The sequence below is a fragment of the Solanum verrucosum genome, unplaced genomic scaffold, assembly GCF_900185275.1.
Source record: "Solanum verrucosum unplaced genomic scaffold, falcon-dt-bn FXZP01000062.1, whole genome shotgun sequence".
Taxonomy (NCBI): domain Eukaryota; kingdom Viridiplantae; phylum Streptophyta; class Magnoliopsida; order Solanales; family Solanaceae; genus Solanum; species Solanum verrucosum.
In genome coordinates, this window is record NW_026020477.1 from 799,479 (window position 1) to 812,726 (window position 13,248).

The following is a 13,248-nucleotide window of genomic DNA, read 5'->3' on the forward strand; positions in this document are numbered from 1 at the left end:
CCCTCGATATAAATATTCCTTCAGCGACTAATAATCAATACGGTGATTTAGCACACCTCTTACAAACCCAGTGAATCTGTTCCAAGAGTTATTCACAGATTCTCCAGGTAATGCCACAAAATTGTTGACCTTATCTTTGTGATTGAGCTTATTGGACACTGGATAATATCTTGCTAAGAACACATCCTTCAGTTGTTCCCATGTATATATTGAGTTATAAGGGAGCTCAGTGAACCATACAGTAGCATCGCCTGTCAGCGATAGAGGGAACACTCGCAATCTGATAACATCCATATCCAAGTCTGGTCAACCTAAACAGCTTTTGCAAACCACCCTTAGCTTGGCTATGTGAGCATGTGGGTCCTTCGATGGTGATCCCGAGAACAATCCCTTTGCTGTAAGCATCTGCATCAAGCTGCTAGTCACTACAAATGTGTGCCCCGGAGGCAAAGTGGGTAGGACAAGAGGTCCATCTGAGTTAGCAATGTTTACGTTGCCCCTATAGTTGTCATGCAGTCGTGGACCTGGTGGACCATGCACCCTCACTGCATCTCCCAATTGATTTTCAGCTAGAACCTGGTTGTCTCCCCCAACCACCCTCGAGGGTTGCAACTCAACTTCATCACCTAGGTTGCCTCTGATAGGATTAACTTGAACTCCTTGATTGTTCATTCTTCGCAAAGTTTGGTTCAACTCTGGATCGTAAGGAGTAAGTGGGTCACCGTGGCTCCGTGTGCTTGGCATATACTAGAGTCAGAACTGGAGAGAGACAAAAACAAAAAGTAAAAGTAAAATTAGGAAATATTTTACCAAAGTTCAATAATGTAGTTAAAATTAATCTAAAAGCCAAATTCCCAGGCAGCGGCGCCAAAATCTGATATGCTCAAATTACACCTCCCTAAAGAAGCATAAGCGATCGTTACCAAGTAAAGAACCCAACTTGTAGGTTGGGGTCGATCCCATGAGGAAAATGGTTTAGACTTAACTTTAACCAACAATTATATTCGTTTAGTCAAATTACTTCCAAAAACAAGTAATTAAAGGGGGGGTTTTGTGAAACAAATTGTAAGAACTCAATAAGTAATCAATAATCAAAAGTCAATTTTAGTTGTTATCAAGATGAGAGAATTAACTAGGGTATACGTGTTCCTCACAATCTCATAACACAGTAATCCTAGTAATGACAATCTTTTCCTAGTGTACTACATGCATAGTAATAAGTTAGGTATCTCTAAATCCTTGGTCCGGCAACTAGAGAATTTCACCCTGCACCTTGGTCCGACTACGTGTGTATAATTTACTAACCCTTACCTTTACCTCATATTAGACATCACATCGATGTTTGGCTTAGTTATTACTTCGCACCAATCGACACTAGCCTATTAGATAGTATCACACTAAATCTATGTTGATAATTCTTTTCTTGTTGATTACCTCCTTGGTACGGCAAGTAGCAACAAGGCTAGTTCTAACGTTTGCAACCGCTAAAAAGTCTTTTAAACGAAAGAATTATCAATGCATGCACCACACTATTCAAGAATTGCTTATTTACTATTTATACTTTGTTAATCGCTCATGGTTCCCACAACCCTAGTTGTGGAGTTTAGTTACCCATAATCATATGAACACAATTCATTGTTTTAGATGAAAGAATTATGAACTTACGTAAGAAGAATAATAAACTCAGAAATTCAACTTAAATTGCAACTCCAAAATCTTCAAAACGATCTTAGGAAACTAATAATTGCTAAAGTTGCAAGTTAATCTCCCAAGTCAAGAACTAGAACAAAAGTAATAAAATTCAACCCTAAAAATGAGGTTTACATGCACTATTTATAGAAAACAAGTCCTAAATAAAAAGGGAAACAAAATAAGGATAGTTTGTTCAGGCACGCGTCTTCATTCCACGAGCCTAACTCATGGACCGTCAATGGATCTACGGTTCGTGAGTCCCTTCCGTCAGCCAGGATTTAGAAAATATTTCAGCTTCCAAAAATTAGCTTCTCTGAAGCAAACAACGGAAATGCAGTATGGACTGTAGATCAATCTACGGTCCGTAAATCCCTCTCCATAGCTCCACACTTAGAATCTTCAAAAATCAGGTACTGGAACCCCCACAGTATCAATCTACGGATCAACAGTATGGTCCGTAGATCAATCTACGGACCTTCAATGGTCACCGTGGTTCCACACTTGGTCAAATTTCCTTGATTTGCCTTGCCTGCTGATCTACAACCACTATCTATGGAGCGTCAATGGACCTACTGTCCGTAGATAACCTCCGTAGATGCCCTTTTCTGCATTTCTTTCAGCTGTCTCTTTACTTCCGCGCCTGAATATCTTTCCTGCAAAATATGATACAAACACATAAAAACCAATACAAAACGGCCCTAGACACACACAACTTGTAAGTGAAATGTATTAGAAATACCGTAAACTCACGGTATATCAGGCCACCACCTCTATTTCCACAAAGGATAAAAAAGAAAATTGAAGATGGTATTTTAAAAAAAAAAATCATATCTATGCTTTGCCAACTTTTAGTGAATATCCCTTTTGTGGATGCTTTGGAGAAAATGCAAGGTTATGCACAATTCATGAGGAATTGGTCACAAGAAAAGGACCACTAGTTTTGAGCCAGCAGACAACTTGCATCATTATAGTGTTATTGCTACAAGGTATCTGTTCCAAAAGAAAGAAGACTCGGGTGCATTCCTTACCCCTTGAACAATTGCAGCAATTTACTTTGCTAAAGCATTTTGTGAACAGGGGGTAGGATAAACCTCATGCCACTGGCCATTTACAAGCAGTTGGGCTTGGGAGCCCTCAAACCAACTACGATGAGATTATTGATGGTTGATAGGTCAGTTAAAAGGCCCATGGGAATTCATTAGGATGTGCTAGTAAAAGTGAAGAACTTCATCTTCCCTACTGATTTTGTAATCTTGGATTTTGATGTAGATTTTGAGGTTCCCGTAATTGTAGGGTGACTACTTTTTGCCACAAGCAGAGAACCAGTAGATATGGAAAGTGGTAAGCTCAAATTTAGGTTGAACAATGATAACGTGAAATTCAATGTATGCCAGTCAATGAAAAACCAAGAGATATTAGTGTTGTATCTGTGATTTATGTAGCTAAGGAGGAAGTCACTTAGGCATCTATATAACAAAAGAGGTATCATAAGAGATGACATAAAGATAGAGCTTTCGAGTAAGAGAGAATGTAGAGTTTATGAGGCAGTATATGTTTGAGGAAGATTTGTGAGTGTGTGTAGCTAGGGCTTCCTCTAGTGATCCACCAGCTAAGTTGACCTCTACAATTAGAAGTGTTAGAACACCACACTATGACGCCTAGCAGGTCACCGGTAAGCCCTACCCTACGAGCTCTTATTGTGATTTTGATGCATTAGGGATAATGCAAAATATTTGAAGGGGTGCACCATCGCCAAAGAGTTTTTATTGTTTTGTTTATTTTCTCTTAGATGTTATCTAGTAGAACATACATGTTTTGGATTATCATTGTATATAACTATGTTGTATCGAGTCAATCTATCGAGTCAGTCATGTACAAAATATTTGTAACACCTAAGAGGTTTGAATTTAAATGTGTTGAGAGTAATGTTATAGATTGTTTAGGATCTTTCTGTGACATATATTGAGTATGAATGAAACAACTATGTGTATTGCGATAAGTATAAAACTTGTCAATCAGAAGTTGACAGTGCATACTAGGTCATGTGTGAGTGTACGTGTTTGTGCACTATTCTTGCTCTGTATAGACATGTAGAACTTACCTGATTTTTGGTGCATTCACCGAAACATAATGGATTAGGAAAGAATTGTCGCACCCTTATTTCGAACCAGCCGAAACAATTCACAACATAATATGACTGATATTCTGATTTTGAGAAAAAATTGTTTTTGTTTTAGAGTCACCACCTAAATTTTAAGGAAAAATATTAGGAAAACCATTTTTTAAATATGTAAATGTAAACTCTGTTTAGATTTGCGAAATCAGTGAGATTTTGAATAAGGGCTTTGGTTACTCGAGGGGAAGGTGTTAAGCATCCCTCAAAGCCTATCTGAAGATAGTCCTTAAACTCAATTTAGGAAAATATGATTAGGAAAACTTGTTTATTTATTTTTTTTCTTTAAAAAACCAATGGTAAGTAAATTTTATCATTTTAAGAAAAGAGTAAAATACAAGGTACGATGTATATATGTCTATAAAATTAATAGTAGTATGTTTATCATACGGTAAATAAATAAATGTACTAAAGTGTATGATAATTTTATATGTTGAAAAATATAGATGTGTCTTATATAAATGTATCCAAAATAAATGTTGAGTTTAAATGATATGAAAATTTGTCGTTTATTTATATATAGAATTAAGACGTAAAAAATAAAATTATAGTCGGGTTTAAATGTATAGTAGTATGTGTGAAAAATGACGTTAAATGAAATAAATAATAATGATACTAAATGTTAAAATATTATATAAAAGTTTGTGATCTTAAATATGTTTATTATAAAGTGTAGTATATACATGTAAGTTGTTTAAAACATATGAATACTTATTATTTATGTACACGTATAGGCAAATTGACGATAGATTATATGTAGTAGAGTGATATGTATATTTAAGTGTAGGAATTTATAAATTATAAAATAAATAAATAATATTAGTAAAAGAGATAGTAGATATGAGAAAAAATAATATGAAGTGTAACAAAATAATGAGTTACGTATAGAGAAAACTAAAATAATATAGGATTTGTACCTTTTTGCGTATGACTATATATGTATGTACCTTGTATTTCGAACTTGTTAGCATATCTAAAATCTTGAAATAGCATGTTAAGAAATTAAAATGTTTTAGTCATATTCGATGACAATAACAAATATATTTTTCATAAAGGGGTGATGTCAAAAGAATATAAAGTGGGCCTAATTATTGAGACTTATTCTATAGTTATATTTATTTTGTTAGATATATGAGCCTACTTTCTCACTTGTTTTTCTTTTAAAAAAGGGTATTTCTACAGGTAAATATATTAGCCTTAAAAATATTTCTAAAGAATAATTGCTTTAGCCTCTAAGCTAGTTTCAAATTTATTTGGGAGTTTTAAATGATGAGTTTTCCTATCCCTTAAGATAAACATTCAAAGACTAGAAAAACGGGGTAATAATTCTAGCAAAACTTATAACATCCATTTTCAGCTTTTAAAATGATGTTCTTCTTCCTTTCGAAAATAATGTTTAAAGCACCATTGGACCCCAAACTATTGTACTTTTAAAATCTCGAAGAATAACAGTTAGTTAAAAAAAAAAAACTATACTTTAAGTTATGCAAAATAATTTTTTAAACTTAAAAAAAATCTGCTTTGTAAAGCTTGTTAAAGGTGCAATTTTTTAAGCTAAAAATCTGCATTTTTGTGCTCAAATCATGCACATTTTGAGTTCAAATTCGGCACTCTTTTCAGCTCAAAACGCTATACTTTTTGGGCTCAAAACACTGCAATTTTTTATCTCAAAACGCTGCATTTTTGTGACTCAATATACCACTCTTAAACTCTCAAGAAAGGTGATATATTTAACCTTGAAATCTGCACTTTGAACCACCAAAATCTGCACTTTTTAGTCCCAAAATATCAAACTTAAGTTGCTAAAACTTGTACTTTAATTACTTGTTTATAAAGAGAAAAATCTGAAAATAAATTCACAACAGTTGAAGATATTATTCCCGTGTGAACTTCTTTAAAAGATATGTTTTCATAACCACCAAAATGTGTTAAGTAACAAATAAAATTTAGATGAAATATGTCATTCTAAACTAAATAACTATAATAAACCCAATACCTAAAGGGATGTGGGGGTGAACGACTATACTTTACTAGTGTCCTTAGTCGGTTCATACAAACACAAACAAATAGAAGCAAGCGTAAATATAAGCGAAATACTTATGTGTAAAATGTTAGTCAAAAGATAACAACACATATATGATATAAAGAACGTGGAAATTTTGGAGTGAGAAAGAAGCGCTGGACACTATTGACGCGATGAAGGTTGCTAGACACAAGTGATAACGTAGGCGAGCACAAATCTGATTTGGACAGATGAATGGAGTCGTATCACAACTCCAAATGCACTCCCAAGTGTACATGTACAAAAAATAAGAAAAGAAAAGTTAGAAAATGAGCTTCAAACTTATGAGAAGCAAATCAAAAATGAATTTCACATAGTCATCTGTTAACCCAGATTTGAGTTAACTTGTACCAGCAATCACATTCTAATAGATATGATATTTTTTATAGATCAGCCTCTTTTCATAAGTTAGATTTGGACTACGTAATTGTTAAATGCATTTTCTAAACCATGAAGTGATCTTTAAGTATGTCTGCAATTGCCTGTTGGAGCATAGGAATACATATGTTTATTCTTTCTGAGTCTAACAAAGGAAACAAACAACATAAAACATAGTTTCTGAAGAGAACACAACTAATATTCATACCTAGTTTCCAAGGAGTAAAGAGTGGCTTCTATAAATACTTCTATCGGCTATTAAGTAAAGCTAAAGTAGACTTAGTCTATTTAATTCACAAGGTAAAGCAGCAGCTATATACAAACTAAAATCTGAAAAATTTCAGCAAAGTAAATGGTGCACTTTAACCCAAAACAGAGAAGGAGGCAATCACATTCATAAATTTTATTCATGTTCTAGCGTATATTCAGCTATTTAAACAGTCTGTAACTTGCATAACTTAGACATGCTCATCATTAATGTCTAAGAAAATTGTCGTGAAGAGTCTTGCTGGACAACGAAACAAAGCCAATACTAACTAAAAAATACACCAAATAGGCAAAGAAAAGCTACTGGTAATGAGCTATTTCACATGTGTTGAGCAAGAAATAAAATTCTTTCCTTTATTCTTAACATTAGAAGTCCCAAAAAAAATAGGGGCAGAGAGTCGAGCAGACGACTTAGTTATTTAGGAATTAATTTATATTAAGAACAATCTGATAGATTCAAAGAAAAATGATAACAAAAGGTAACATGCTACAGGGCAAACAAAAAATGTGCATAACCTAGTCGAGATTCTAGAATTTAGAGACAAGGGAGATAGCATCCACTTTACAGGCACTAAAAATGTGAAGACTTAAACATGATATTTACATTTTAAAGTGTAACCCAAAATGCGGCATTTAGAGTCAACCGAAACGAAAGGCTGCATTCAAGTTCGGGGAATGGTTGAAACCTTCAGAAAAACATATTGATTCAAACCTTCAGCATCTAGTTATCAAAAAAAAGAAAAGAAACAAGAGTATTTAAACAAATCTGATGATGCATTTCACAAGACAAAATATTTTCTCATTTATGAATGTCAATTGATTCAACCTTTACATACATCAGCGACTTTTCCTTAGAAGTTCACAAATTCAGTTTTTTAAAGATCTTCTCATATTGGTTTCAGGAAAAGAACAATTTGTAACAGCGAGTAATAAACATAGATAAACTATCATCCATCCCATATATTATCCTACATCGAGTTGAAAGCGCACAAAGTTTCAGTGAGGATCATAGCAAGATAGGCTTGAATATTCTTATTGATAAAGTGATTCTAACAGGTAACTCACGTCCAAAAAGTTAATAGGTCTATATTAAGCAAGAAAATACTATTCTACATTAGGCAGAAAGTAAACAGGGATTTTGCTATTTACTCTCAGTTAAATAATGAAGACTACAAATGTACAAGGATAGGTTGAACTTATAACCCAAGCATACCAAATCAGTACATAAATCATTAAACCACTAGGTCTATTAATACGTTTTCTTTTTCTTTTAACATTAACAACATTCCTTAGGTAGAACCACATTGCTTTTTAGTCACATGGGGCTTATTTATTAACCAAATCGTAATTGTGGTAACTAAGTTCAAACAAAGAGCAAACTCCTCAACTCAACCTTTAATCTCATAACATTACACTCTTAGTTACATGTACATGTAAAAATTTCAAACAAGAATAGTGAATCGATTTCAGTTATATAGATGACAAAAACAGAGATTCAACTTAAGTTTACTGCCTGAAATTAGTCTATGTGTACAAGATACGTCTAAGAGGCAGCATTTACATTTAGAGAAATAAAACACGCACATAATCAGATTGGCAAATCAAAAGTCCCTCTCATTGACACTAATCTTTACTAACCATTTTTATAACTGAACGAATTTAGATGGGCAGAATCGAGATAACGACACAAAATTATATTCTTATTACTAGAAACCAAAAACAAAATTTAAGACGAGGATGATTACTGACCTTGTGTGGAGCAGCAAACAGGAACTTTGACGTCAAGGATTTCGACTTCCAAATTAAAAGTCGAAAGCAAAAAAAAAGCAGAGAAGTACAAAAAAAAAGTAGAGCTATTTTGTGATTCTCAGTCGATTATTGGATTTTCTTGTTTGTTTCCTGGATCTTTTGTTGAGACCCTAAGTCCTCCTTTTATAGTCGATTTGGGCTCCAAGAATTCAAATTTTAAATTCTTGGAAACGCGACTCTCAGAGGAAACAACAAAGAAATCATAAAGGCGAAGAAAAAAATTGACCTTTTTAGGTTGATTTGAGAGGATTGAGTGACTGATGAACATTTTTCCGATGACGCAGAGCCGGATCTCTGACAGGGAGATGGGGGATCACGTGGGGGAGACCATGGAAGAGGAGCCTGGAGCGTCCGATTTCTGGAAAAAGAAAGATCGTTGAGGTGATCTTTGGGGAAGATGAAAGGGGAGGGTGAACGTGATCTCTGAGAAAAAAATACAGAGTATAGGGCGGCAACTCTGGGAAAGAAGAGAAGTGTAGGGGTGGTGGATCTATTTCGGGAAGGCTAAAAAGTCTTGGTTATTTTGGGTCGTCTGATCGTTTGATCGGACGGTCAAAATTAATCAAGAGTTAAATATATATATATATATATATATACTGAATTAAATTGGGCCCTTAGATCAAATCGGACGGTTGTGATCGAATATGATGAACCACAATCCATGTGCTTCTAATGTGGCACGCGTGTATTGGCCGAATTAAAATACTTGGATTGCCAATTTTTGTTCAAAATAAATTTATTTAAATTATAACCTTTTCTTTATTAAATAGCCATAATTTATTAAATTAACAATAATAATTTTACAAAACTAACTTATTTGATAAAATTAGTCATTTGAAATTTTTTTAAATATAAACTAGTAACTAAATAATTAATTAAGCCTTCCTAATTTGAAAAATGTCAAAAAAAATATTCATCGCAATAATATAAATTATATTTAATTGGAAAAATCGAGCTAACCCTTAAGAAAAATATTTATTAGACATGAAATCTAAAAATGAGAAAGTAGTTATATTTATATAATATATTTAATTTTTATAAAAATAGTATTTATGAAATAAATTTATTAAATAAAGTAAATAATAATTAAAAATATTTTCGTATTCCTACAATTTTGTAACATATATATATTTCATTATATTTATTTTTATTATTATTATTATTATTAAAACTTTAGTTAAACAAAATGCAGAGAGCCAAAATTGGGTGTCAACAGTTTGCCCCTTTCTTTGTCCATGGAAGAGAGTAGAGAAGACGTGGACAAAGAAATATTGACACGATCCAATTTTAGGTGACCCACTAAAATACACCTTTAGCAAAACTTGGCAAGAAATGTTTATGGAGTTATGGCCGAACTCTGGCTTCTGAGTTGCCTACATATCTCAGGTTTCATGAGAAATCAGGCCATATGTTGTTCGAGAGTGTAGGAACAGAGTAAATTTTTGTTAAATAAATTTGCCCCCAGTATCAAATTATGGTAATACTGAAATTTTTTGATGGTGAGGTTTGAAGAGATTAGCACGAATAGAGGGACGAAATATAGTTCTAAAGAACATGAATGAGAAATGCTCCGTAGCAATTTCTTCTGGAGACTTATGGTAGAGGGATGATTTTTTAAAAGAATGCCCCAGTGTCGGGTTATAATAAAGTGAGACCTGAGAAAGTTATCTGAACTTTTGAAAATCGAGTCGAGCTGAGTTTTGAAAGTGAATCCTTGACATAGCTAGTGATGCTTAACATTGCACCAACTTGCCTTAGTTTGCTGCTTATAGGGAGTTCCTCGTTATAATGTGTTGTCCTGCAAAACATGTAAAAAGGTGAAAAGTACCTGTTGCGGTTCAAAAATTATGAATTGAAATTGGAATGTAAAGAGTAGAGTGTAGATGTCTAAACGATTGTTGATGTCCCCATTTTTTGTGTTGTGAATGTGATATAGGTAAAGTAACTTGTAATGTAAAGGCCCTCGACTGGCGAGGCGGTTGTAATGTAAAAGCCTGCATCCGGCCATGTAAAGCTTGTAATGTAGACCTCCGCTTGGCGGGGCGGTTGTAAAGTAAAAACATGTATCTGGCTTTGTAAAGCTTGTAATGTGACATATTATTGTTAGTGTATGAAAGCGTCGTTGTGCTTGCATGCCCCCGATCGGTGGAGCTTCGGTGATGTCGCTATGATGTGGTCTCCGATTGGCGGAGTGTTGCTTCTTTTGCTTATATACAGGCTCCAATTGGCGGAGTGTTGCTTCTTTTGCTTATATACAAGCTCTGATTGGTGGAATTCTATCGATGTTTTCTATGTACAACCTTCGGTTGGCGGATTTTGACGATGTTTGCTATACACAGCCTCCGATTGCGGAGTTTGACGATATTTGCTATGTACAGCCTCCAATTGGTGGAGTTTGACAATGTTTGCTATGTACAGCCTCCGATCGGTGGAGTTATTAATGAGATTACATTACAAGCTCCAGTTGGTGGAGTAATCTTGACACTAAGCTAACTATCCTATATTTCTACGAGGATCCTCTTTTCTTTAATAATTGATCTGGATCTCGAGCGTACCTGCAGAGATTTAAATAAAATATTCTTAGACATAATATGTAGGTTGAAGTTCTTCTAAGAAATAACATAAGAAAAGCATAGTTTGGCTCATGATTGTGAGAAGTCGAGTGGCGCTTTTGGTCATGCCCCGAGACTTGATGTTATTTTCCTCGATTCTTATATTCTTGCACTCGAAGAAAATTTTAGTTTGGGAGTGGGTGTTGATTTGTATCGACTCGCATATTGAAGCCTTGTCACTGGAATCCTTCGACACTTTCTTAGCCCTGCACATAGTTTCTTTGCCTAGAGACTTGGTAGGTGGAAAAAAAACTGAAAAGAATTAGCTTGTTTGTCTGGAAAATAAGTATACTATGTATATTATATATTAATCCTCCAGCGTTTTTTAGATCATGACATGTTTCCAAGACCATCGAGATTTTCATTTTGTTGACTATATCCAACATGGTCTTCTTGTAGCCTTTACCCTCTTGATGAAACTTCCCTAGCTCTTTTGCAGACCGTATGACGATCGAGATTCTTCATATTCTAAGGTTACGCTAACTATGAGGACGTGTTTCCTAAGTGTAAAAAAAATGGAAATTATGTAGTGCATTGATCGAGCCCGACTCAGGCTGCCTACGTATCCCCAAAATAGGAATCAAATCATAACGTAGTTTGAATACAAGTGGGAGTGATGCAATGACTGAGCTTGAATCAAGCAGCCTACGTATCCAAGCGGAATCAGGCCAGGACGTAGTTCAAATACAACAGGGGAGAGTGAAAAATATGAAATGTAATGACCGGGCCTAACTCAGGTTGCCTACGTATCCAAATGGAATTAGGTCGTAATGTAGTTCAATTACAATATAAGACTGAAAAATATGAAGGAAAAGTAAGAAACTTGTGATGCAATGACTGAGCCTGAATCAGGCTCCCTACGTATCCAAGAGGAATCAAGTCAGGACGTAGTTCAAATACAAAAGGAAAGAGTGAAAAATATGAAATGCAAGGGACCAAATCCGAAAAGGATTTCCTACGTATCCCACCGAGGAATTTAGGTCGAGCGTAGTTCTAAATACATGGAAATGATGATTTTGGGTTTTCTAAAGGAGACTGGATCCGATATGGGTTGCCTACGTACCCCACCGTGGGAAGTCAGGTCTAAACGTAGTTCTGTTACATCAAAAAATGCAAAAGTACCAAAAATAATTGCTAATCTTGAGGTCTTCAGATGTAGTATTTCTTGATGGCGTCTGAATTGATTGGCTTTGTGCTCACTCTGCCGTACATTTCTGCTAAGATTACCGCTCCTCCAGAGAGTACTCTATGAACCATGTAGGGTCTTTGCCAGTTTGGTGCAAATTTCCCTTTGGCTTCTTCTTGGTGAGGAAAGATCTTCTTTAATACTAATTTCCCTGGTGTGAACTATCGAGGTTTGACTTTTTGTTGAATGCTTTGGTCATTTTATTCTGATAGAGTTGTCCATGACAAACCGCGTCCATCATCTTTTCATCGATGAGTATCAATTGTTCATGCCTGCTACGTATCCATTCCGCATAGTCCAGACCAACCTCTTGGATAATCCTTAAAGATGGTATTTCCATCTCGGCAGGTATTACTGCTTCCGAACCATAAACCAACATATAAGAAGTAGCCCAAGTTGATGTTCTGATCATGGTGTGATAACCGAGTAAAGCATATGGTAGCTTCTCATGCCATTGCCTGTGACTATCTACTATTTTCCTTAAAATCTTCTTGATATTCTTATTTAAAGCCTCAACTGCTCCATTCATCTGTGGCCGGTAAACTGTGGAATTTCGATGAGCAATCTTGAACCTTTCACAAGTTTCCTTCATAAGATCGCTGTTGAGGTTGGCCGCATTATCTGTTATGATTGATTCTGGAATTCCAAACCGACAAACTATGTTATTGCAAACAAAGTCGGCCACTACCTTCTTAGTCACTACCTTGTATGTCGAAGCTTCGACCCATTTTGTGAAATAATCAATAGCCACCAGGATGAAACGATGTCCATTTGACGGGGGAGGCTCTATGGGTCCAATAACATCCATGCCCCAAGCGGCAAATGGCCAAGGAGAACCCATCACATTAAGCTCATTCAGTGTAACCCGTATAAAACTCCATGCACTTGACACTGATGACACTTTTGCACATACCGGATGCTATCTCTCTCCATGGTCATCCAAAAATATCCGGCTCTTAGAATCTTCTTTGGCAAAGTGAACCCATTCATGTGCGGTCCACATGTTCCTACATGTATTTCTTCCAAAAGCCTTGTTGCTTTTGCGGCGTTGACACACCTCAGCAATCCC

At 35.2% G+C, this 13,248-nt stretch overlaps 2 protein-coding genes across 5 annotated transcripts in view; one reads left to right on the forward strand and one right to left on the reverse strand.

The window, feature by feature from the left end:
• The window catches only part of LOC125809294 (uncharacterized), an 862,104-nt gene that overhangs the window by 770,186 nt on the left and 78,670 nt on the right, over positions 1–13,248 (forward strand). The gene's annotated exons all lie outside the window — the stretch shown is intronic.
• On the reverse strand, positions 12,322–13,020 carry LOC125809274 (uncharacterized). The gene has a single exon (XM_049488936.1). The coding sequence runs from the start codon at positions 13,018–13,020 to the stop codon at positions 12,322–12,324; it is 699 nt and encodes a 232-aa protein (XP_049344893.1).